Source organism: Argiope bruennichi, chromosome 9 (genome assembly GCF_947563725.1).
Source record: "Argiope bruennichi chromosome 9, qqArgBrue1.1, whole genome shotgun sequence".
NCBI lineage: Eukaryota > Metazoa > Arthropoda > Arachnida > Araneae > Araneidae > Argiope > Argiope bruennichi.
Window position 1 is genome coordinate 71,384,877 of NC_079159.1, and position 24,358 is coordinate 71,409,234.

At 27.4% G+C, this 24,358-nt stretch overlaps 1 protein-coding gene across 3 annotated transcripts in view; it reads right to left on the minus strand.

Annotated features, from left to right (window-relative positions):
* LOC129983702 (uncharacterized) overlaps positions 1-24,358 on the minus strand; it is a 55,739-nt gene that overhangs the window by 11,806 nt on the left and 19,575 nt on the right. Inside the window, exons 7-20 of one of the 3 annotated variants that reach the window (XM_056093293.1) lie at positions 22,369-22,428; positions 21,682-21,723; positions 21,396-21,491; positions 20,017-20,099; positions 19,694-19,769; positions 19,421-19,591; positions 16,658-16,778; positions 13,753-13,991; positions 11,563-11,683; positions 9,376-9,617; positions 8,338-8,458; positions 6,242-7,567; positions 3,261-3,476; positions 938-1,254 (exon numbers count right to left, since the gene is read on the minus strand). In XM_056093293.1, coding sequence (XP_055949268.1) covers positions 938-1,254; positions 3,261-3,476; positions 6,242-7,567; positions 8,338-8,458; positions 9,376-9,617; positions 11,563-11,683; positions 13,753-13,991; positions 16,658-16,778; positions 19,421-19,591; positions 19,694-19,769; positions 20,017-20,099; positions 21,396-21,491; positions 21,682-21,723; positions 22,369-22,428 — 3,231 coding nt within the window. Of the gene's footprint in view, positions 1-937; positions 1,255-3,260; positions 3,477-6,241; positions 7,568-8,337; positions 8,459-9,375; positions 9,618-11,562; positions 11,684-13,752; positions 13,992-16,657; positions 16,779-19,420; positions 19,595-19,693; positions 19,770-20,016; positions 20,100-21,395; positions 21,492-21,681; positions 21,724-22,368; positions 22,429-24,358 lie in introns of all 3 variants that reach the window. The other 2 variants (XM_056093294.1, XM_056093292.1) reach the window with 2 other exon arrangements.

Here is a 24,358-nt window from a genome sequence, read left to right on the forward strand (position 1 = left end):
GGATTTTTTCCTTATTGGCAGTATATTTATTTTATCTGACATAGCTTGCAAAAGGTAAGAGATAGAACAGAATTGCTATCATGTTTTATGTTCCACAAGAGCTCTTTTATCAACCTTACTATTAATAGACTTACAACTTTGTTTCCTCCATTTTTTGATAGACTGCTTCGGTAGTAAACATTAGTCGAAATAGGTAAATAAAAAATGTCATACATAACAATAGCACCAGGTTAGAGAATTTTTGTTTTCAATTTATTCTAATGGATAACACACACACACAATATATATATATATACATATATATAATGCTAATGTACGTGGTGCATAACTCGCTCTTATTAATTAACAGCCTAAAAATTCAGTAATCTGGATGCACATGCTGGTTGCCAAAGGTGGATTAGATATAAAAGATATTACAGATTATAAAAGATAAGTTACAAACTGATTGATTCAAAACAATCAGCCCAATTTGAAACAAAATCCATCAAACGATACATGACAGATGTACTTCACAATCAAAGAAACTTCTAAGATACAACACTGACAGTCCAAAGTAGCTGAAAATCCTCAGAAATTTAAATGTAAACCTCTCATCAATTGGCAGAAGTGCAAAAATGTAGATGATCTTTAGTTCTAATTGCCAATATATGACCAATTTTCATTGGCTGTTAACAATGTTAATTTTCAAAAAAAAAAATCAATAAACAAATTTTTTTTAAAAATTCAAAACTGTTCCAGAATAAGGTTACTCCAAATCTCTTGGAATAACCTACCCATTCCCTGTTGGCTGGCCACCTATATAATCATGAATCAACATTAAGATATATAACTACATATTATATATATATATATTAAAAATGTAAATAGCTCTATTTAAGAAGAGCACAGGTATGCAGTTGTGATAAGGAGAGAAAAAAAAAATGAAATGTTAACTTACACCAAACTGGAAGACAGGTGTACTTGAAGCCTGAGGCATTCCAAAATTGAATACAGGTTTTTCTGCTTTCCCAAAAGCTGGTGCAGTAGTTCCTCCAAACATAGGCTGCATTGTATTAATGCCAAATCCACTTGTTGTTTGGGTTGTTGGTAGTTGATTTGTTGATTCAGTTTTTCCAAATGTAAAAGTACTTGTACCACTCCCGAAAGTTGGCGCAGGAGCAGTATTTGCTGCAGGCTGACTACCAAACTGGAAAGGAGTAGCTGTAGGGTTTGTCTGAAACCCAGAAAATGTAGAGTTTGTTGATTGTGCATTACCTAAAAAAACAAAATAGCCAACTTAAGTTTTCTTCATTTTAAACATTACACAATAAATCTGACCATAGATGCTATATTTTGACTATCTTCCAGAGTTAAAAAACTAAACTTACTGTTCAATACAACACTGTGATGCAAAAGCTTAAACACTGATGTCATTTAGTTTTAAAATTCAGAATTACAACAATATTACAAAAACCTATAAACATATTCAAAAATTAAAAATGCAAATAGTATAATCAAATCAATTGTTATATTTACTTTATTTATTTATTTATTTATTTATTTATTTATTTATTTTTTTTTGGATAAAAGCAGAAATTGGTCTGCTGCAAAAGTTTAGACATGATTATGGGACTCTGAATTTTTATTAGCATATGCAAATTTAAAAGAGAAGTTACAAACTTCAAATAGTTAAGTTTTGCAAATGTTAACACTAGGTATGCGAGATGCCATGAGCAAAGAAATTTAAACAGGAAATGCTATAAAAATTCTGAAATTAAAAGGCTATTGGAACTCTCATTATAAAAAAAATACAATTTGTAGACAAATTTTGGAAATGGGAACAATTGTTCATTATTTTAGTGATTAGTTTTTCACTTTGAATAGTAGTATATGAAAAAAGGAATTTTATCAGCATTAATTTAATTTTGATATGATTTCACAAGAGTAATAAATGGCTTACAAGTAACTTTGGAGCATCATAAACATTTTGCTTTGTTTTTATTTTTGGAAGCCTTTACTCATTCAGTGTATTAAAAATGTGTGTATCCATCCATGAGTGAAATATATATTCTCCAACATAATGCTGAAAGTTCTTAACTTTTGAATAAAAATTAATTGAAGTAAAAATACTTGAATAATTCACTAATGACAAATCACTAAACCGCAGTTGAAATATAGTCAACAAATACTCTACAAACATGTAACCATGCATAGAAATGCAGCAATGAGCTGATGTTGCTGTTAAAAACCAACACTCATGGTTTTACGAGAATACATAAAATTTTCTAAAAAGAAAATATTTTTCCCTAACTAAACCGCAGTTGAAATATAGTCAACAAATACTCTACAAACATGTAACCATGCATAGAAATGCAGCAATGAGCTGATGTTGCTGTTAAAAACCAACACTCATGGTTTTACGAGAATACATAAAATTTTCTAAAAAGAAAATATTTTTCCCTATCTAAACATGCAAAAGGAAATGAAAAGGATATATTTTCCTCATTCATTAAACATTGAATGATAGAAATGATTGAATGAACAGAAAATACAGCCTACAATTCGGCAGAATTAAGAGGGATGAAATGACCCCCCCCCCCCTCCCATAAGAAAGAAAACTTAAGTGCCTGGATTTAAAAAATTAACTCTTATATAAAGGCCATAAAAAATAAGCAATTTTTAAGGACTTATATGACACTATCCTCTTGATTATATCAGTAGTATTAAAAATTCATGGCAACCAAAATTCTGTCTTGATATGCACAACTTAGGGCTATATAACTTAATATTACTAAAGATTTAAGAAAAGAATAAAAAAATGAATTAGCCTAGTAGTCAACTTCACATAAAAAAAAGCCTGCATTTGCATTACACAACAAAAATGAGAATTATTCCAAATGATAATCAAAATCATAGCATATAATACCTACTATAGTGTGTCTTATTTAAAAAACCATACTATTAGTTTACAAATCCAAATGATAAGCAATCATGACCATATTCCCTCCTGAGAAATTTTAATTCACCATTCCAAACTGGATTAAAACCATTTAAAATGTTCGTGATTAAGTAGATCAAAAACATATTTTGTACTTTAAATTAGTGACATCTTTTTAACTAAACATCAACTTAGTAGAAAATTACTATTTTTTAAGATTAAAAAGTGGGCAAAAAACAAAAAATTAAATGGGGAAAATATCTACATTGATAATACAAAAATTTTAATGAAAAGTAAATATTATAAATTATAATTTGCAATAAAGATGACCAAGAATAAATACTTGATCCAAATCCGAAAGATGGAGTTGGAGCACTTGCGGTTCCAGGTTCTGTTTTAACAGCTCCAAAGACATAACTACCTGCAGTAGTGGTAGGAGCAGATGCATTGAATACAAAAATAGAAGATGTTGAAGAAGTTGTAGCAGGAGCATTGAAGTTAAGGGCATTAGAAGGTGCTAGAGCTGGCTTATCACCATTCAAACCTTTAAATGTAAAACCTGAACATACAAAAAAGAAAAAAAATTCAGAAACTTTTATAACATATAAAATTTTATAATGAAGCATTTGTGAATTATAGTGTAATGATGCCAAAGTAGTAAATTACATATATTTCCTATAAAAAATAAATTATGAAGGGGAAAAATATTTTCATATACTTTAAAAAAATTTATATTCTGCTCTTTCCAATTAGATCAATATCCCTTCCCTATTTACAGATATGGCTCTAAAAACATCAATGATTAAAGAGCAAAGATCTTCCTTGCATACAAATTTTTCCTAATAGAACACACTATTGAAACAAATCTAAATATTAAATTTTTTAAAAAAATTATTCCATGTTATAGAGTTTCTTCAAAAATGCATATGATGGTAATGTCTTGTAATCGAATTCCCTTAAAAAGTTTTAAAAAAAGCTTTTTGCATTGTGGTTTTCTATAAATATTTTCAAAATAATAAGCAATTATATTTTTTAAAGCATTCAACAAAATAATAAAAACACAAAATTGTTAAATTCGCAACACCAGTGAGTAATTGTTTTTCAGTAGTCCTTTATTATGCAATTTTATTTTTCTATGACTTTTTTTTAATGCAGCATATGAATTCCAACAGAGTTAGTATTATTGCACCAGTGTAATATTTTCTATCAGTATACAGGTATATAAACAATATGTATGATTTATAATGTATGTGCATATCACATCAACTAAATCCAATATTCCAAAATGAAATATATACTATATTCCAAAAATAAATCAACTCTAATATCTTAAAATCATGAAAGTGATTTTGAACCAGTTCATCACAAGAAGATGTGCTTTTTGGATTATGATGCGTAGAATTGAATTATTTTGAAAATTTTTATAAGTTAAAAATGGAAGATTAAATTAAAATATAAAAGGTTTCTATGTGTAATTTAATTATTTTATTTGAAAAGTACTTTCTCATTATTTTATAAATGTTCACCAGATTTTTTTTTAAATGCAGTTTCGTTTCGCCCTAATTTTTTCCCCCTTTAATACATTGCAAAAAATTTGTTAAAACTATTTATGAAGTTTCAGAACTTTTCTTGTGTGTTTGTATGTGCACAGAATATTTTTTATGTAGTCCCTATCTAATTCAAAAAAAAAAACAAAAAACAGTCTGACTATAGTTTAAACAGATTTAAAAAAATTCTTCAACATAATCTTTTGAAAATTCATATCCAGAAAAATATATGGAATAAACTGAACAAAAATCATTAATGTTGGTATATCAAAATGATTAAAAATTTTATTAAAGGAAAAAATAAATTCAGAGCAACAAATTTATATAACATGTAAAAATATATATAATTATTTTCTGTAGGCAGCTCAAGGTCACATTTTCTACAGCCTTACTGGTACCAGACAACCAATAACGAGGTAGAAAATGTAACTTTGAACAGCCTACAGAAAATACACAGACTATAAATAAAAGGTAATTCAGAGATGAAAGCAAAATGTTATAGCACAGTTGATTTGGGTAAAAAAACATAAGTGGATTTTGCTGATGGCTATGGTAAAGTGGCATTTCAAGATCTGCGCAACTATCATATGTATGTGGTATTCTCTCTAATTAGGTAAAATGGTGCTTTTTAGGTGCAATTGTAAAAATCGACAATTTTAACCATAAATGATTACATTTTTTTTTTTATAATAAGCTAGTACCCTATCAATTTTGCACCAAACAAATTGTTAACAGTTGAATGATAATTCCTCACTCTTACTATTCAGTACAAAACGTTTTTAGGTTATATCAAAAGTTATTTCATTTATGCATACTTTCACTATTAATTCTTATGAAAAAGATTACAGAAATTCAATATATTCAATTCAATCACATCCCAATTAATTCATTTTTACAAATTCCCTATTAGAAGCAACAATACAGTAAATGAGTTTTTATTCGACACTCAATAAAATTTCATTTTAATATAGTTCATATTTTTATACCCCCTCCCCATACACAGATTTAACATTTCTTGCCTTTATCATAAGTTCAATGCAACTATCTACTTGGAAAACTTGATCTATTAACTAATTTAATAACTTATTTGTTTGATAAATATAATTATTTTTATATTTCAAGTCATTTTGAACAATTTTCAATCAACACTAATTATGTAACAATAATAATCAGTATATTCTAATGAATGCAAGAGAAAATTCACGAAGCTTAGTACACAAGAATGACAAGATTCATTTTCAGGTTGAAATCCTTTTTTATTTATTTATTTATTTTTCCTTTTTTGACTTGGTCAGTAAAACAACTTTCAACAGATTATATCATTCAATATCACGTTGAATATGAGTACTATCCTCAATTTTTTTTTAAAACACTCAACAGTGTGTTTCTTATCTATGTTCTAGTCAAGACCCAGATACATGAATGTAAAATATAGTAATTATAAAAATATTGCTATCATCTAGTTAACTTAAGCTAATTTTGAATTTATAAAAAGGATATTAGGAGACAGACTTTGAAATTCTCAGTCATTAACAAATGACAGTGATGGCTGATGAAATTGTGCCCTACTCCTTAGATCTTGGGTGGAATAGGATCTCAAATTCATAATCGAAACGAAGACTTTTTCGACCTTTATACTTTTTCAACCATAAAGGTATAAGGTATACCATTATACTTTTCCAACCATTAAGGTAAAAAAAAAAGGGGGGGGGGAGGGAGGAGGCATTTAAAAAAATATACATATTTAGAACATCAATAAGAAAATTAGAAAACTTACCACCAGTGGTGGATGCCTGTGAAGTACTAGAATTACCAAACATGAACACACTAGAAGCAGTAGTAGTGCTTGCTGAAACAGTATTTGCTGCATTTGAAGTAAAAAATGAAAAACCAGAGGATGGATTGGATTGAGTTGTGGTAACAGCTGGAGTTCCAAACGTAAAAGTACTGGCTGTAGTAGCAGGACCAAAAGATGGCACAGATACACCACTTTTCACGTCTTGACTTTTAACCATATTGCCAAATGCCTGAGTCTGGGTAGGAGCCAGAGATACACTAGATTGAGATGAAGTAGAAGTCAACCCTGATAATGAAATAGGAGTACTACTAAAATTGAATGTAGGTGTAGTAGATGTAGAACTTGAGCCAATTGAAGATGCAAAAATATTTTTTATAGCTGACGCTTCACTTGTCTTTGCAGTCTCCACTTTATCTCCAGTTTTAAATAAAGGAAAAGAAGTTGCTATTGAGATGGGTGTGGACAGAGATGGGGTTGACACATTTATACCCAAAATAGGATCTGGCTTTTTTTCAGCATTAATACTCTTCACTTGAGAAGCATTGTTTCTGTCAGCATTTGAATTTGCTGCACCAAAAGCTGATGTAGCTGAAGACGATATTTTGAAATTGAAACCACCAATTGGGGCAATTTTTAACTGATCAGAAGAGACACTTTCCATCTTTTTAGAATCAGAAACTTTAGAATCTACCTCTGAAATATTTGTCTTTACAGGAACCGGTAAGGTAAATTTATTTTCGGTACAAGCAGATGATGTAAAACTTGTATTTCCCATTATAGAAGAGGGTATTTTGAAGGCAGAGTTACTACTACTTGTTATAGCCGGCAATGAATTTCCTTCATTACTACTACTATTGCTCTCAGGTATGCTGAATAATGATGGTTTAGTATCAGCATTTTCCTTCTTGTCCACAAGATCAACAACATCAGCATTTTCCTTTTTGTCCACCAGATCAATGACATCAGCATTTTCATTTTTGTCCACAAGATCAATGACAGGTATATCAGGTTTTGAATTGTCCAGTGATGGCACTTTTGGTGCATTAAACTTAAATTCAGGAACAGATAATTTAGGAATAGATGTTTCAGTCAATGACGTAGCTTTAGGTTCAATTGTGCTGTTCACAGATGTGACAGTACTTGAAACAGGAGTGAAGAAAGTACTAGTTGCTGAGCAACTGGAACCAAATGTAAAAGTTGAAGTTTCTGTTGTTGTTGTTGCTGCTGTTGTTAGAGTTATAATAGATGAACCAAATTTAAAAGTTATGGGAGAATTGAACTGGAAACTTCCAGGATCTTTCAAACCTACAAAAGACAATAAGTTAATTGTTTAAGACAAAAAAAAAAAAGTGTTTGAAGCAACTGTTTCCAAGTTGGAGAAGTTGCTATATTTAACAGATGCTTGAAAAGAAGAAAAGTGTGAAATGAAATTTTCCTAAGAAAAATTACACATGTTATATTTTATCTACTGAACTATATTACACCAATTTAGAGTTGGAATCAATAGCATTTTAGCTAGAAGAATGAAAAAGAGAATATGCTACTGATAATATATAATTAGGTGTTAGAACACAACCAATTTAACTAGGTGGCCCAGCATCCTAAGGCAAACTCAGATAAAAGCAAAAGCAAAGAACAAAACCATTACTATAACATCTGAAATATTTCTCATAATTCAGTGTTTAAAAATAAAATATTAAGAGAACCATGAATATCAAACTCTGAGTAAACTGGAATAAGCACACTGACAAAATTAATTAGTTTAGATTCAGTATCAACAAAAAATGATGGTGAAGCTTCAAAAATGTAATATTTGAAAAGGATAAATTAGAAATGGATGCTGTTATTTACAAAATAATTAACAATATAATATTGAATATAAAGATTTTCATCATGAAAAATATTTGATCTAATAAAATTAAATACACACACACACACACAAAAAAAAAAAAAAAACAGAATAGTAATAAAAATTGTAATTCAGAGAATAAAATTACTTCTATAAATGTAAAATATATTACAAAAATAGCAATTATTATAATCACACAAAATACAAATAGAAAGAAGCATATTACCCGACATATTTGTTTTAGATGGTCGTAATGTTTCACATGCTACACATTTCTGTTTATCAGAAGTATTTCTCACTAAACACACGTCACATTCCCAACTACCAGGCGGATTGAAGACAGGAAGCTAAAGGGAGGAGGGAGAGAAAGTAATAAAAATTACATTTTCAATGTTTATTAAATTGGTAAATTGCCCACACATACATAAAAAATTCAGCAAAGAAAGAAAATTTATTGAAAAATATTTACTTCCTTAGTTAATATTTGCACTGAACCACAACTGATATTGATATAAAAGTACACCTCAAACTAACCACATACTAACTTAGTTTTCAAAATCAAATATAACTCTTATGCTTATATTTGAGTAAGGCTTAAGAAAGTTAAGCCTTAACTGCATACAAAAAACCTAATTTAAAATATTGTCATACCAATTCTTAGGAAGAATGGCCTTTTAGTTATTTATATATAATAGGTTGAAATAGTATCCTATAATCCATTAACATATTTAAATTTAGAATTATTTAAAAATGTTAATCTGAACATATGAAGCAAATTCAATTATTAACCGATATATAACTAAAAGAATGTGTAACTACATATAATATAGATTACAATAATAAAATAAAATTCTTTTAATCTCTGATATTGAAGAAATTTCTTTAACTTATCATATATGTATCACATTACATATACTACAAATACAGTTTCTCCAATCATATCCCTTTGTAAGTTATTTTTGTAAGCCAAGAATTCTGCCAAATTAAAAAAGTAGGATTCTACCAGTAACTATAAAATAAGCATATTCATGAGAGAAGTTTATTTAATATTATTCTCAGTAATTAATACTATAATATAAAACACTGCAAAAATATTTACTTAAAAACAACAGAAATCGGGGGGGGGAGAAGAAAGGAATGTAATAACAATAATAATAAGCAATACGGAAATTCACATTTTTATTTCCCAATACAATGAAAAATAGGTTTCTTTCATTAAAATTTTATAAGTCTCATAAGAAGTGCTCCAAAGATAATCACATACCTTAAATTCAGAAATAGATGGTTTTGGAGCAGATGTTTCAATCAAAGGGGCAGCTTTAGGCTCCAATGTGCTGTTCACAGATGTGACAGCATTTGAAACAGGAGTGAAGAAAGTACTTGTTGCTGAGGAATTAGAACCAAACGTGAAAGTTGAAGTTGTTGTTGTTGTTTGAGATGTAGAAGATGAACTCACTTCATAATTTAATGGCGAATTGAACTTGAAACCTTTCTGGTCTTTTGTACCTACAGAAGATATTATTAATAAGATAAGAAGAGAAAGAAAATATATTGGATATACAGTTTTTATTTGAACTACTAGACATTTAAAAAGTTAATTTATCACATATAAACTTTAATTATATATCATTAAATCTAAAAAATGGTACTATAGATGTATATTAAATAATAAAGTTATAAAAAAACTATAAGGTAAATAATACTTCGGAGGGTAAAAAACACCTGATGTTCACGCTCTTGTTTTAAACAGTGATCTAATTCAGAGTTCTCACTCTTATTGTTGTAAAAAAAATTCAAGGACTTTCCAAGGTACTTTTTAAGAATATTCAAGGAGCATAAAATTACATTATTTAAGTATATAAATACAAATAATAACTTTAAATACAATATTTTCACTTTTAATATTTAAATTCAAAATTACTTTCCTGCCTACTACTATTAAATGCTTAGAGAAAGGGCACTAAAGACATTTGTTATGCTCACTTTCAGTTCATAAGTTAAAACTTGCAATTCGAAGTGTGTTTTGAGAATATACAGTAAAAAACCCTTACAATTAGCAGCTACTAGATGGTAATTTTGCACAAACTACTAAAGGGTGTAGTAGACTTGACATTCACATTTCTTTACAGAATTAAGTAAATAAAAATCTCTTAACCTTGCTTTTAATCAATAAATGGCAGAATAAAGGTAGAAATGGGGCAAAAAAATTAATACAAATTAAGAAATCCTTATTTGCATTGAAACAAATTGAAAACAACATGTCATTACAATATTTTAAATTATTCCGTTGAAACATCAATTTCTAACGCTATTTGATTCTGTTAAGCATTGAAAATCTATATTCTCTTCTGCTTTTCCTATTAGTTTGTTTGTAGATTTTTACAACCTAAAATTCATTTCAATTTTGGCCTTTTTTGATTTGAAATCAATTAGCTTATCTACAATATGTTTCTTTTCCTCATGCTTTTCACCATTTTGAAATTGTAATCTTCATTTGCCCAGTTTTTCAACTTTTTCACCACCCACCCACCACAATTCAGCTGCAATCACATATCTTTCAACATATGTTACTTCCTTAACTTTTTCAAGCTTAATGTTTTTATTTCAGAAAGAAAAAAACCCTTTCAAACATAATTGGGCATAGGATGGTAATTTTAATTACTTCGTACAATTTCTGATGAGATTCTGAAACTTTTCAATATTTTGATGAAAATGTGTTAACTTGAATATTGGATTCTCAAATTCCACTGATTTGTAGGACATACCCTTCAAAAGTAGATAAATTCTTTCAAAAATAAGATAATCTTTTTTCTGGTAGTTGCTTTCAGTACACAAGAACAGAAAGAATGCCTTTCAATTTGTTAAGGCGAGGCATTTTTATCTATTCTCCACAGATCATTAAACATTCAAATATACAGTAAGTATATGGACTGCAATGGCATTCATCCAAAAAACTTTATGTATAAAGGTACATATTAAACCATGACATTTATGTTTCTAATCTGTTGGCTGTTTTTATGAAATATTTTTCTTAGTAATAAAATTTTTTTGAATTTTAACCACGAAGATTCTAGTATTGACTTAGCTATTAGCATACAATCTTTATTGAAAAACTCATAGAAATGCTATTAACAGCTCTTATAGCCTTTCATAACATGAATTTTGAAGACAAGGAAAGTTTTCAAACAGCCAGTGACCACCATTATCATACATCCTGTGCAAAAAAAAAAAAAAAAAAAAAAAAAAAAAAAGAGTAAAAATGGTAATGTTACAAAAAAATGGTTGGATATATTTGGTTCATCATGAGAGGGACCTGATTTCTGTCTGACAGGTAGAATCTTTATTGCATTACCAACAAATTTAAATTATTACTTTTATTAATTTAAAATATATTAGAAATATAGCAACCATTAGAATCACACAAAATACCAGAAAGAAAAAAGTATATTACCTGACATATTTGTTTTAGATGGTCTTGGCGTTTCACATGCTACACATTTCTGTTTATCTGAAGTATTTCTCACTAAACATACATCACATTCCCAACTACCAGGTGGATTAAACACAGACAACTAAAAAGGGAGCGAGAGAATGCAATAAATATCATATTTTCAATGTTTATTAAATATTTAGTAAACGGCCTGGACATGCATAAGAAATTCTTTCCCAAATCCTTGCTCATCACAATGCTAGTAATGAAAGAATTTTTAGAATAATTAAATATATATTTTTAAAAAATGCAATTTTGTTGCAGCTTGAACGCAAAAACTTTTAGAGTCATTCTTCATAACAAAAATACATATGGTAGTTTGTTTTGATGTTAAACTGAGTAGAAATAGAAAACAAAAATGTGTTTACTATTTGATGGAAAAAAATAAATGTCTAACAAATAGTGTTCATTTGTTTGATCAATAAAACTGAATTGTGTGACTTTTTTAAAAATTATTTCACTTTCAAATTTAGTCAATGATAAATGCATGTTAAATAATTTTTGAATAATGTTTAAAATATTTGTTTTAATTAATTAAATTTTTGGAAATATCTATTCTTTAAATATTTGTAAATACTATGTTATATATCAATATGTTAGGTGTAACATATTGATAGGAAGTGATACTGATGACTGGGTAGCGATCTTGGAGGGTATGTAACATTCAAATCAAGACTGAATAATAATAACAAAAACAGTTAATGAATAATAACTTTAACTTAACACAAATTTTTTTTAAAAAAAATACAAGAAAATATTGGCAATAATAGTATGCATTTTTAAACAGGGAGGTGGTATTACATCAAAATAAATTAAATCATTCAGTAACAGCAAAATTGCATTACTTTTAACTCAAATCTAATTTTTTAAAAACCAGTTGCACAAGGGCAAAATTATTAACTTATATTACACTATAAAAAGTGGAAATTTGATTCTTCTCACTAAATTTTTCTTTGTAAAAAAAATATTTCCAATAACATGTTTAAAAAAATAGATTAAATGAATACTGTAAATTTTTATCAATTTCATATACTCTCTTTTTTCAGACATGGATAACCTCCTCACTAATGCCCATGCTCCAGAAGGCATTGATTTTAACTAAACAAGGATTAGATGAAATATGGGAGAGAGGATATTTACTTTCTATTTAAGAGTATAGCAAATTCTGATTATCAAAAAAATTAAAAAGAGTAGCAACCGCAGATAAACCATGAAGATGAACTAGTCAAACTAAGACTAAATACATGTATCACACTTAAACAGTGTGAATCAAAATGACAAGGGGAGGGGAAAATGCATCTAATAGTTTATTTTGCCAGAATAAGATTTTGCTCATAAGAAAGAAAAGTACATAGTGCAATGAAATTATTTAATTAATGTTGTTTTGATATATTATTCATTCTCAAGTATTTAGAAATATCAATTAATTTATTGATGCTTGAAAAATTCACATAGAAACTGGCTGAATTCAGATAAAAGAGAAATCAAACACTGTCTAATACAATATTAATAAAAAATAAAGAGCAAATAAAGTTCAAAAATAAGCAAAAGAGTTTGAACTACACAGCAAGTTTTAACATTACATAATGATTACAAATTCTTTCATCCTGTATGAAAATTTTCAAATACATTTTCTGGAAAACTGTGATTCTTGGTTATTTTCCTTTCAATCAACATCTCTTTGAAAAAGTTTTAGATATTATAATAAAATTTGACCAAAAGTAAGATTCTAGTTATGCTATGTATGAACAAGAATCTAATATTTCAGTTCATATTTATATATTTTACCAATCTTTTATTTTTTTTAAATCTAAAATTTAAAATCAAAACTTTGAATTTTTAACAAAAAAAAGAATAATTCGAAAACTTTTAGGATACATGAAAATATTTATGTTCATAGCAGAGATAAGTATATTAATTAAGCATTGTATGAATATGACTGAAAGAATGACTCAAAGAATGTTCAGAGTATATGTAAATTTTTACTAAAATTTAGTTAAAAATTGCTTAAATTTCAAATCTGACAAAATTCTCATTGAAACACCACTGAAATTCTTATTTTTACTCCTCATAACAATAAAAAAAAATACGTTTCTTTCAAAAAAAATTATAAATTTCATAAACAGTTTCCAAAGATAGTCACATACATACCTTAAATTCAGAAATAGATGGTTTAGGAGTAGATGTTTCAATTAATGGTGGAGCTTTCTGTTCAGTTGTGTTGTTCACAGACGTAACAGAACTTGTAACAGGAGTGAAGAAAGAACTTGTTGCTGAGCAACTAGAACTAAATGTAAAAGTTGAAGTTGTTGTTGTTTGAGAAGTAGAAGATGAACTGAATTCATAAGTTATGGGCGAGCTAAACTTGAAACTTTTTGAATCTGTCAGACCTACAGAAAAAATTAAGTTAATTGTAAGAAGTTAAAGAAAATATATTGAATATAGTATTTTTTTTAACTAGACAATTATAAAGTTAATTCATGTCTTCTATGAATTAATTTCATATATATTACATATAAAAAATAGTTATATTGACATACAAAAAAATAAATAAATAATATGAAAAAAATCTAAGTAAATACTTAGATATCAGATGAAAAGACACAACAGGACACTTTGCTTTAACCATTGATCTAATTACATATTTTACATTTAAAAATATATTTTTTATATCAACTGCATTATAAAGCAATGTGAATAGAAAAGTTATAAACAAAAAATATCTGATAATATAGAATAATTTATAGAAAAACAGAAATAATTTTCTTAACAATATTAAAATGCAGTTGTTTTATAGTAAAAAAAAAAAATCATACAAATTTCATTTTCTAATATAAAGGAAATTCAGCAGATTTAACATTAACGGTGCCTTTCTTCTTAAAGTGGTGCTCGAAGAACATTAAATAGTAGTGTTCATAAACATTAAGATGATTGAAAAATGCGCTGACTAAATAATTGAAGAAAAAAAATTTTAAGTTTAACCTCTCCTTTTTCTGAAAATTGGTTATTATAATGCTATCTGAAATCATAGACAAACATTTTTAGATTTCGAGTTTTTAGTTCTCTGTCTGTAAATTGAAAAAATGAATGCAAGCTTCAAGGATTTTCACGGGCTGTGGAAACCTGTAATTACACTTTCAACAATTTTAAATTATTCTTTTTAATCTATTAATTTTAAATGTAGCAAAAGGCAGTATTGGAAAAAAGTTATATAAAAAATATCGGAAAATTAAGGAAGTGCAAGGTGAGAGAAGAAAATAGAAAGTACATTTTAATAAAATCAAAATGCTTTCAAAATTTTTAATATTTATTAAATGTTATTTCAAATTTTGTTAACAAGTGCTGAAAAAGTAATTAAGGTTGTCTTCAATTCAGCAATTCACATAATTTTATTATTAATCACAGTTACTATTATTATTATTTAATTATTAATCACAATCACTATTTTAAGACCAATAATAAGCATTATCAAAAAATGTTATATAGTAAAACAAGTTTTAAAAAATAATGGTAGAATAATTCAAAGAGGTTTTTTTTTTTTTTTTTTTTTTTTTTTTAAGGAGATTTTTAATTTCCAATTTTTGTGTTTAGAAAAGTTCAGAATATACTTTTTCTTGTTTCAGATAAAGAATATATACATAAGATGCAAATCTAGAAGAAAAATATCACCATTTCATAAAAAAAGAAAGCATTAAAATCATTCTTATTTGTTAGATAGCATAGAAGATAAAAACAAAACCTTGACTAGTTAATAAAAGTAAGAATGTCTGTTCACATTCTCCAGTGAAGACCATTTAGCCTAACTTTAACAAATTCAAACCAAATATATTCTGCATGTGAAAATGAAAAACTCAGCATTATCTTTTGAAAATATTGCATAAAAATAATTTTTACACAACTTGAATGCAAAATAAATTGATTCCAATTTATTGTCTTTTTACTTTCTAATTTCAATAAATCCTTAATAATTTAATTCATAGTTTTTGTTCAATATTTTTAAATACTGCAATAAAATTACAAAATTTTCATAGTTTTTACATATATTAAATGCCAAGTTTCTCCTCCACTATTTAAAACTAAGGTATGATGATTGCTTCCCCTCTCCTTCATTTCTTTGATAAAATCATGATGGATTTCCCATTTTTAATTAAACTTTTTTGCTTTGTTGTTGCTGCATAGAATCTATAATGGAATTCCCATATAATTTAGTTATAATAATATTAAGAAATATATTCTAATAAATATAAAAGCTGAATTATTACAGTTTCCTTCATTCTTTTTATCAACAAGTTTTAGTCCAACTACTGTGCTGTTCACATAAGCTATACTGCATCATATTATATCGTGAATTGCAAAATCGTAACAGTGATAGCCATTCAGGCAATACATCGCAAGTCAAACTCAATTTTACAATTTTTAATTACAAAAAAAAATATATATATATATACCAAATACTGATATTTTTCTCTTATGAACTGTGGACAGATTGATATTGGCACACATAATGTCAAATGGCAATGTAATGTCAAAAATCAAAGATTTCATTCTGAATTCAAATGATTAGTCATTTTGCACATGTCCATTTTCAGAAAATCAATTATTCCTTGGTTAAAATAGCTCAGTAAGTGCACTGTTATTATTGATAAAACCAGTTTGAGCATTATAATGTCTCGCAGAAACAGCATACTGGATTTATAGCAAATCTAGTTCAAAAACATTTTGCAGAATGCAGCATTTTAAAATAGCAAAAAATATCAACTGGCTGATTTTTATTAGGTAAAGCAAATGTAGCATTTTTTAAATATATAGATATGACTATATATAGATATGCCTGTTTTATTATTTAGCTTTAACTTTTATTTCGGTTAAACTTTAGCTTTTTAAAAGAAGTTTCAATTTTGTGACTTGAAATATACTAATTTAATATTACAACGAATTGGCATATTATAATTTTATTTCTAACTATATATTGTGATGTAGAAATGCAGACAATACCAAATACCTCTATGTATTAGAAAAACAGCAAAATACTTGACCAAAAAAAAAACTATATTACCTGACGAACTTGTTTTAGATGGTCTTGCTGCTTCACAAGCTACACATTTCTGTTTATCTGAAGAATTCCTCACTAGACATACATAACATTCCCAACTACCAGGTGGAAGGATCACAGTAAGCTAAAAAGGGAGGAAATACAATAAGAGTAAGATTTTTAAAGTTTAATTAATTCTTGGTCTCCACAAACAAAAGAAATTCAGCACACACAAAACAAAGCAATTTAACAGAAAATGCAGAGCTTACAGAACTAAAATGGACATATGACTTGAAAATACATCAACTAAATCACATATAAAGTCATTTACTTATACAAACAATCTACTTTAAAATATTGAAATACCTATGCTTCAGAAGAATTAGAAAATATTGTTTCTTTCTTCCCTCTCCAATTCAGCAAAATTAACAAATTGGAATTAGTGAAAAAAAAAAAAAAAGAAAAGAAAAAAGATCTAAAAGTTAAAAAAGAATTCTAAAAGTTAAAAGAAAAAGTTTCAATAATGTAACTAGCTATTTTTCCTGCAGTATCAACTCGGTTATTTCTAGTGATAAACAATGTGCCGAGGAATTTAACAGAATAAAATGTTAAAATTATGGTCTAGTTAGTACCTTAAAAAATCATTTTATTATTCTAAGAACCAAATGATGACTGTTTCACTGGAACTGTTTCAATTGAATTTTTTAAATCTGTGCAGGTTATCCACTTTTTCTTCAATAAAAGCCTTATTGTTTTTGAAGTAGCATAAATAGTAAAATTCTCTCGAATAAAAACTGAGCAATGTTTAATTCCTAGAAATGATAGCATGATTCAAAACAACTAAACCAACATGATAATCAAGTTTGCAACTACCAGTAAAATCAATACCATATATTTCAAAATCATATATATTTATGACTACCATATATTTTAGTCTGTAGTGACAAAACACTTGCACATACACTGATGGTGTAGAAGTTGACTTCGGTTGTTTGTTAATTTCATCAATGGTAAAAATATTTCTACTTGTCCTAAATCCTAATAATTTTTACTGCCAGTAAGATTCTGAAAATATTTTTTTAAAGTTATATATACATTTTTTATTTATTAATTTCTACAATGATTTGAATATGAGGTGCATATAAGTCTATTAATAATTATAAAGTACATTAAAGTATCTTCATAATAAAGCAAATATTGGCAATAAAATTTCATTTCTTAAAAAAATTATGATTAAAATTTTTGGAAGAAACCTGCCAAATATTTGTAATTAAGAAAACAATTTAATCCCAATAAGCTTTCTGAACTTTTCAGAATTCTAAGGCACAGTAAGGCTTAGCAGTAAATATTAAACAGTTTTTTTAACCATTTTTATTTCTTGAAGCTCTTGATTAATTCACATTAAAATATAAAGAAACAAAAAAGAAAGACCACTTTTAAATTATGTACAGCTTTTTTTTCTTTCTGACAAAACATTTTTTTCAAGTTAATTTTAAGACTTTAATCTTTCCTAATTTTAAACTTATACATATTTCTGTATTTTTATGTCTGTATCTGAATATTTCAAAGACAGAAAGATAATTTCATTGCAATAATTGCCATTTATATATTATAATATTAGAAATTTTAACATTCTGTAAGTATACAAACTCTGATACACAGCTGAAATCAGATTTGAACTGCTATCAGGAGTGAGGCAGTTAATAGCTCAACTCTTACACCACCTCATATGATTAGATAGTAATGAAAAATAATGAATTCAATTCTGACAAGTTTTTTTTATATTTTGAATTAAAATGTAGACAAATTTTATAACAAAATATTTAATAAATGAAAGAAAAAGACAAGACACTCAAACGGCCTTTTTAATAATTCTTAATCACAGGCACAAAATATTAAATAATTTTTTTAAATGATGTACGGACATATATCAAAACAAATATTTATCAAAGAACAAAAACAAAAGAATTATTTAAAAATTCAATCTAACAATGAAAAATGTTTTATTTTTTTTTCCCCTTCTTTCTGAACTTATTACAAACTTTATACAAATAATCAAAAAAAAAAAAAAAAACTGTTTATATTTTTTCAGCATTTAAGCAAATTCCAGTTTCTTTACCGCATTATCTAAGAACTTAATTTCCTTAACTAAACTACAATATTGCTTCAAAAGTATTGATTAATTTTTTGTCAAATCTTTTATTTAATCAATGTCTAATGGAAAAAAAAAAATCTTGCTAAACTGAATTAATTTCTCCCATTCTAATTTTTGAATATTCCTATATATAAAAAAAAGAAGAAAAATTCCAAATTTTTTTGCAATAAAAATTCATGAATCATTCTCCCAGCCAAATATGAATTTTATAGGAGTATGTGTGTGTTTGTGCCTTGAAGGAGCAAAAGATATATTGATTCAAAAGATACTGTTTATTGTAGAATCTCAAGACATTTTTAAAGATGATGCAGTGAGTACACAAAAAAAAAAAAAAAAAAAAAAAAAACACCTTCTGCCCGTTTTTTTTTTTTTTTTTTAACTCATTTTTTTTCCACAATTCTCTGATGTTGACTTTCATTTTGTTTCAATTGCCCTATTTATTTAAATATATATAGCAATATTTCTACATATTGCAGAGTGAAAAATAAGCATCTCTTCCAGCATCTGTTATCTGACCTCAGTTTTGATGAAATAAAAATAGACTGATGCATGAGCAAAAGTATGTAGGATTTCCTTATCAGAAAACTGACAATTAAAAAAAAAAAGCTATTTTGTAACATTTGTATACATACATTATTATTATGCACAGGTACTTTAGGCAATACTTCAATAGGAGAGGAGAAAACAAAATCATTTCCAATTTTATTGAGAATTTCTGAACTTCTGTCAGGCTTCGGTCCAAAGCTAAATGTAGGCAATGTAGAGATGGAAAGTGGTATATTGGGCAGTGGTGCAGGTTCCAACTGCTAAAATAATAATAACAATTTAAAAAATCAAATTCAGAAATAATTTGTCCACTAAGTTCATTCTAAATGTATTTTATAATAAAAACTTCTTTACCATACCTCAAAAGAGCTACTTCCAGCACTAGGTTGATGTTGTTTAAGCATTTTGCTTTTCATTTTACCACCACCTTTAGCACTGAAAAATCAATCAATAAAATCTGAGCCCGTTTTATCTCATATTAATTTTAAAATGTACAGTTGATGAAATAGATATAAACAATATACTTTAAGCACAGCTAATAAATAAAAATTCACAGGAGTACTTCAACAATGCTGTAGTACTACAACAATGCTGTTCATATAAGTCATAGTAAAAGCTCATTGCTTTAAATAAAAGCAATGTTTACACTTTAATGAATATTAATGCATAACAGTTAACTTACAGTGGTATTTGTTGTAATGAATCTGTTTGGAAGATATCAGCAGGAACTTTATTTTTCTCTTCAGATGGAAGAGGAAGAGAATCCTATAATAATAATTAAAAAAAATACATTTATTTAAAACAGATAAAACAACTGGCCATTATAAGAAGCATCTTAGAAGATTCAATAACTTTATATAGTAAAGGCCTTATCACACGGGCAAATACCGTCTACACTTTCGTGGGCAATTTTCCGTTTTTATCCGCAGGCAACCGGTCAAGCAAGTTTTCCGTCATTGTGAGCTTTTTCAAACCTGCTTGAAAATGTAGACGATAGCGACGGAAAGATTGTTTGCAAACGAAATTCAGCCAATCGTGCATGGCTTTGGTACTGACGTAGTTGCCAAGAATGGCGCGATTGGCGCCAATATGAAACTAATTTGTAAACACATTTCCAAAATGTTCTATGGTCGTGTGATAAAAAATGGGTTTTGATCGACTTTATTCATCAAAAACCGGCTATTTCGAATCCACTGAATATTTATTATTAAAGACAAATGCTACACGAAGAAATTCGTACAATAATTAAGACAAAGAGATATTGACACCCGTAGATAGTCATTAAAACTAAGAAAATTTATTTTCAGAATTAAAAAAATTATTAATGTTTATGTGAACTGTCTTCTTTTTGTGAACTGTATTTGAGCAGATTAAATCTTTAATTTTTTTTTAAATAATGGTATAATTTATGATTTTCTAAACTATGTAATTAACATCTTCCATACAGTTGAAAAATTATTTAATTCCTTGCTGTTGTGAAAGTTAATAAGGATCAATTAATTTTTTTACCTCTGAAATATTGTTCAGCACATTATATAGTACATTTAAGGGAACTGAAGAATATGAATAATTCTGTTATTGTTTAATGCTTTGATTAATAAATAATAGTGAAGTTTTTATTTTTAAAATTAATTGCACATCCAACTCACAAAATCGCTTTTTTAGCATATTTCTGTGTGTCAATTTGATTTTCACAATTTAATCTATGAAATACCAATACAGATACATTATGCAATTATTAATTTTTTTTGTACGTAAACCTGTCATTATTACTGAAAAATTGGCAAAATTGATGAAACAGCAATATATCCCAGGATATAATGTATGGAATGTATGAACAGGAATCCCACTAACGAAATGTGTAAACTACAGATATTCACCAAACAGAAAAAGCGAATAAAGAGCAATAAATTAGCCATAAAGTACACCTGTGTTTTAGGTTTACTATACAGCAAATCCCCACATGACGTCACTACACACATTTTTCCGTGCATGTTTGCCCACGAAAGTGCAGACGGTATTTGGCCGTGTGATAAGGCCTTAAGGAGAAAAAAAACTTACCATTGTAGAATTCTGGAATTTTCTCATCCCACAACTTTTCAAAGTTGTTAATTTAGATATAGAACTTATATTGGCTATAGGAGGTCCTTTGGGTGTCTGGAATGAAAGATAATACAAATTTTGCTGTTAATACAGTAAAAAATTCTTCACAAATTTTATAAACAATAAAACATGAAAATTCTCTATGAAGCTTGGATGAATATTTAATTATTATATAGATAAAAAGGTTCAATCAAAATTAACATTAAAATATTAAAAACAATTTACTATGGAGAAAATTACTTACACCTGCAGGAGTTGACACAACATTGCTGCGATGTTTAGGAGGCTAAATAACAAAAAGATATTTAATTAAGTGCATAGTCAAAAATTAATATTCTTTACATATTTTAATAGACACCTGAAAGTTCAAAAACTTTTTTTTTTTCAAATATTATCATTACAGGTATTTTATTTGACAGAAAAAAAAAACCCACATATTTAAAGTTTTTAATAGTAATATTTTTTTAGAATCGAGCAGGGTTTTTTAACTTGCATATTAAAAAGTTTTTAAAAAGCATCTAATATTTTTAATAGTTGGGATTTGACATTGCTAGACCTAAAAAAATTGCTAATCATCATTCCTTGATTGTCTGTCAAAAAATGTAAATATTACAGAGGGTTTGATTTAATCATGTTTATCATTCTATATCAAATCAACAACAAAAAAAATTAATTGATAGTCTTTGAATGTTCACTTAAATCACAAAAGGAACAACAACGCCACAATCACTCAAAAACTGAGATCATGAATGCTAAGGTGTGGTTGAGTGGGTACAAAATGACCACATAAAGGGAGGAAATAAAAGTTATAAAAATTTGAATACAATTATAATTTTCTCTTTTTTCTTTAGTCATTGCTAAAATTATTTTATATTTTGAAATAAGTTATTTTAAAGGCATGCTTCACACAAACACAAATTTATCACCTTACCATCATATATAGAGATAAATCAACTGGAGACTTGTTAGTGTTGGGTATCTTTTTTACATCCTGTAAAAAAAAGTAACCTTTAAAATAAATGCTAATATAAACAGAAATATTTAATATGAATAATAATATACACTATGCAATGTCAGAAAATATTTTAAGAATTCTACGAGTTAAATCTATATTGCAAAAGAACACCTTAAATCTTTTCCAGATTTAGGGAACACAGGACGGTCTCAAAAACGAAAACAGTCAAAATTTTAGTTGTAAATAAAGGGGATTTAATACAAGTAAAAATTACTTCTCAATAAAAATATGGCATATATAGAAAGAATGTACTGTTTTCAATTAAATACAGTAAAAAAAAATAGTTATATTTTAAATTTATTTTTCTATAGCAAATTGAAAATGTGTTAAGATGCTAATATCCACAGATATGCAGGTACACATAGATATGCTCAGAAAAAAAAAGAAAAAAAAACTTCTGCTTAATATCATCTCAAACTCAGCATAATATGCGAGTAAAAGAATAATAATTACAATGAACTTATTTTTGTTTTATTAGATAAAAAATAAAAATAATTTAAAATATTACTTATATAACTAGAAAATCCCAAAAATACGTGTTATTTTTCATCATATATATACTCTTAAAATTATATTACTACCCAGAAATATATAAAAAAGTGTTTAATAGATACATAATGATTAAGTATATTGCAGTATAAAATTTTAAATCTCTACAATGAATACTATTTTTTATATGCATATCTAAAGTTGAAAAAAAACCTGTTTTGAGAAAATTGCAGAAAACTATATATTTACTTACAAAATAATCTATATTAATTTTTAAAACATCCCTGGGTCCTATTCATCATGATTTGACATTTCCTGAAGCTAAGCTATTCTTTTAATTTGTCTTTTAATTGTTCTTGCTTCTTTACAAGCTTTTTTGTACATAATATCAGCTTCTCTGATACGAAGCAAATCCATTTTTTTCAATGCATCACAAGCATTTCTACTAGGTGTAATGCCTAAATTTTTTAATACTTCAATTTGAATGTAAACTCTCCATTATTAAAGCATATTACAGCATCCATGACACCCATTTTTAATGTATTAAGTCCAACAAATGCGTTTTTAGGAATTCTTTGCCAGACACAATTGTTAAAACTCTAATTAGGGTTTTGTGTTTAACCATGAATACATTTTGCTAAGAACTCTTATCAGTTAGCTCTCTAAACACTTTCTTAGCTGCTAATAAAACAGGTGCTGGAAGTTGAATGTTTATGAATATACTATGCTCCAGTCACCAAACTTCTATTATATCCACACCAGCTTTCAGAGCCCATAGGACACAAACCATGTTAGGGCTTGTCATCAGTTGAGAGCTTGTGAAAGTAAATTGCCCATACTGATTTTAACAACTCTGCAACTGATTTGGAAGTATTTCTTCTAATTGCTAATCCATAATATTTCTGAATTAGCAGAATTTCAGCATCTGTAAGCCGGCCAAGTCCAGAATTTTTTTTTCCATCTGACAGTTTAACTGACTTTAAGCTATTTTTCAAAGTTTTTAAGCGAGTACCCATTCTTTTTTTTTAACATGTCCAATACACTCCAGTTTCTCAACAGAAAATGTATCTCCATATACTTTGGATTAACTTATTTTTAGGAAACCTTTAGAGTCATCATCCCCCAAATATATTGCATAGAGAACATCTCTTGAGGAAACAGAACACTGGAAGAGTCGATTGGCACCTTCACTTTCCATTCCACCACTAGAGCCTTCGTAGTTTTTTTTTTTGGCAATCTTTGCATCCATTTGTTTTATTTTTACAAATAAAACAGTATTTACACATACATGGAACATTAATATTTTGTATTGTATAATATTTAAAGTTAATTTTATCTTTTAAAAAAGTATTTGCACATTAACAATAAACAAAATATACAAAGCTTTAAAAAAATCCTTAAATTCTTATGAAAACCA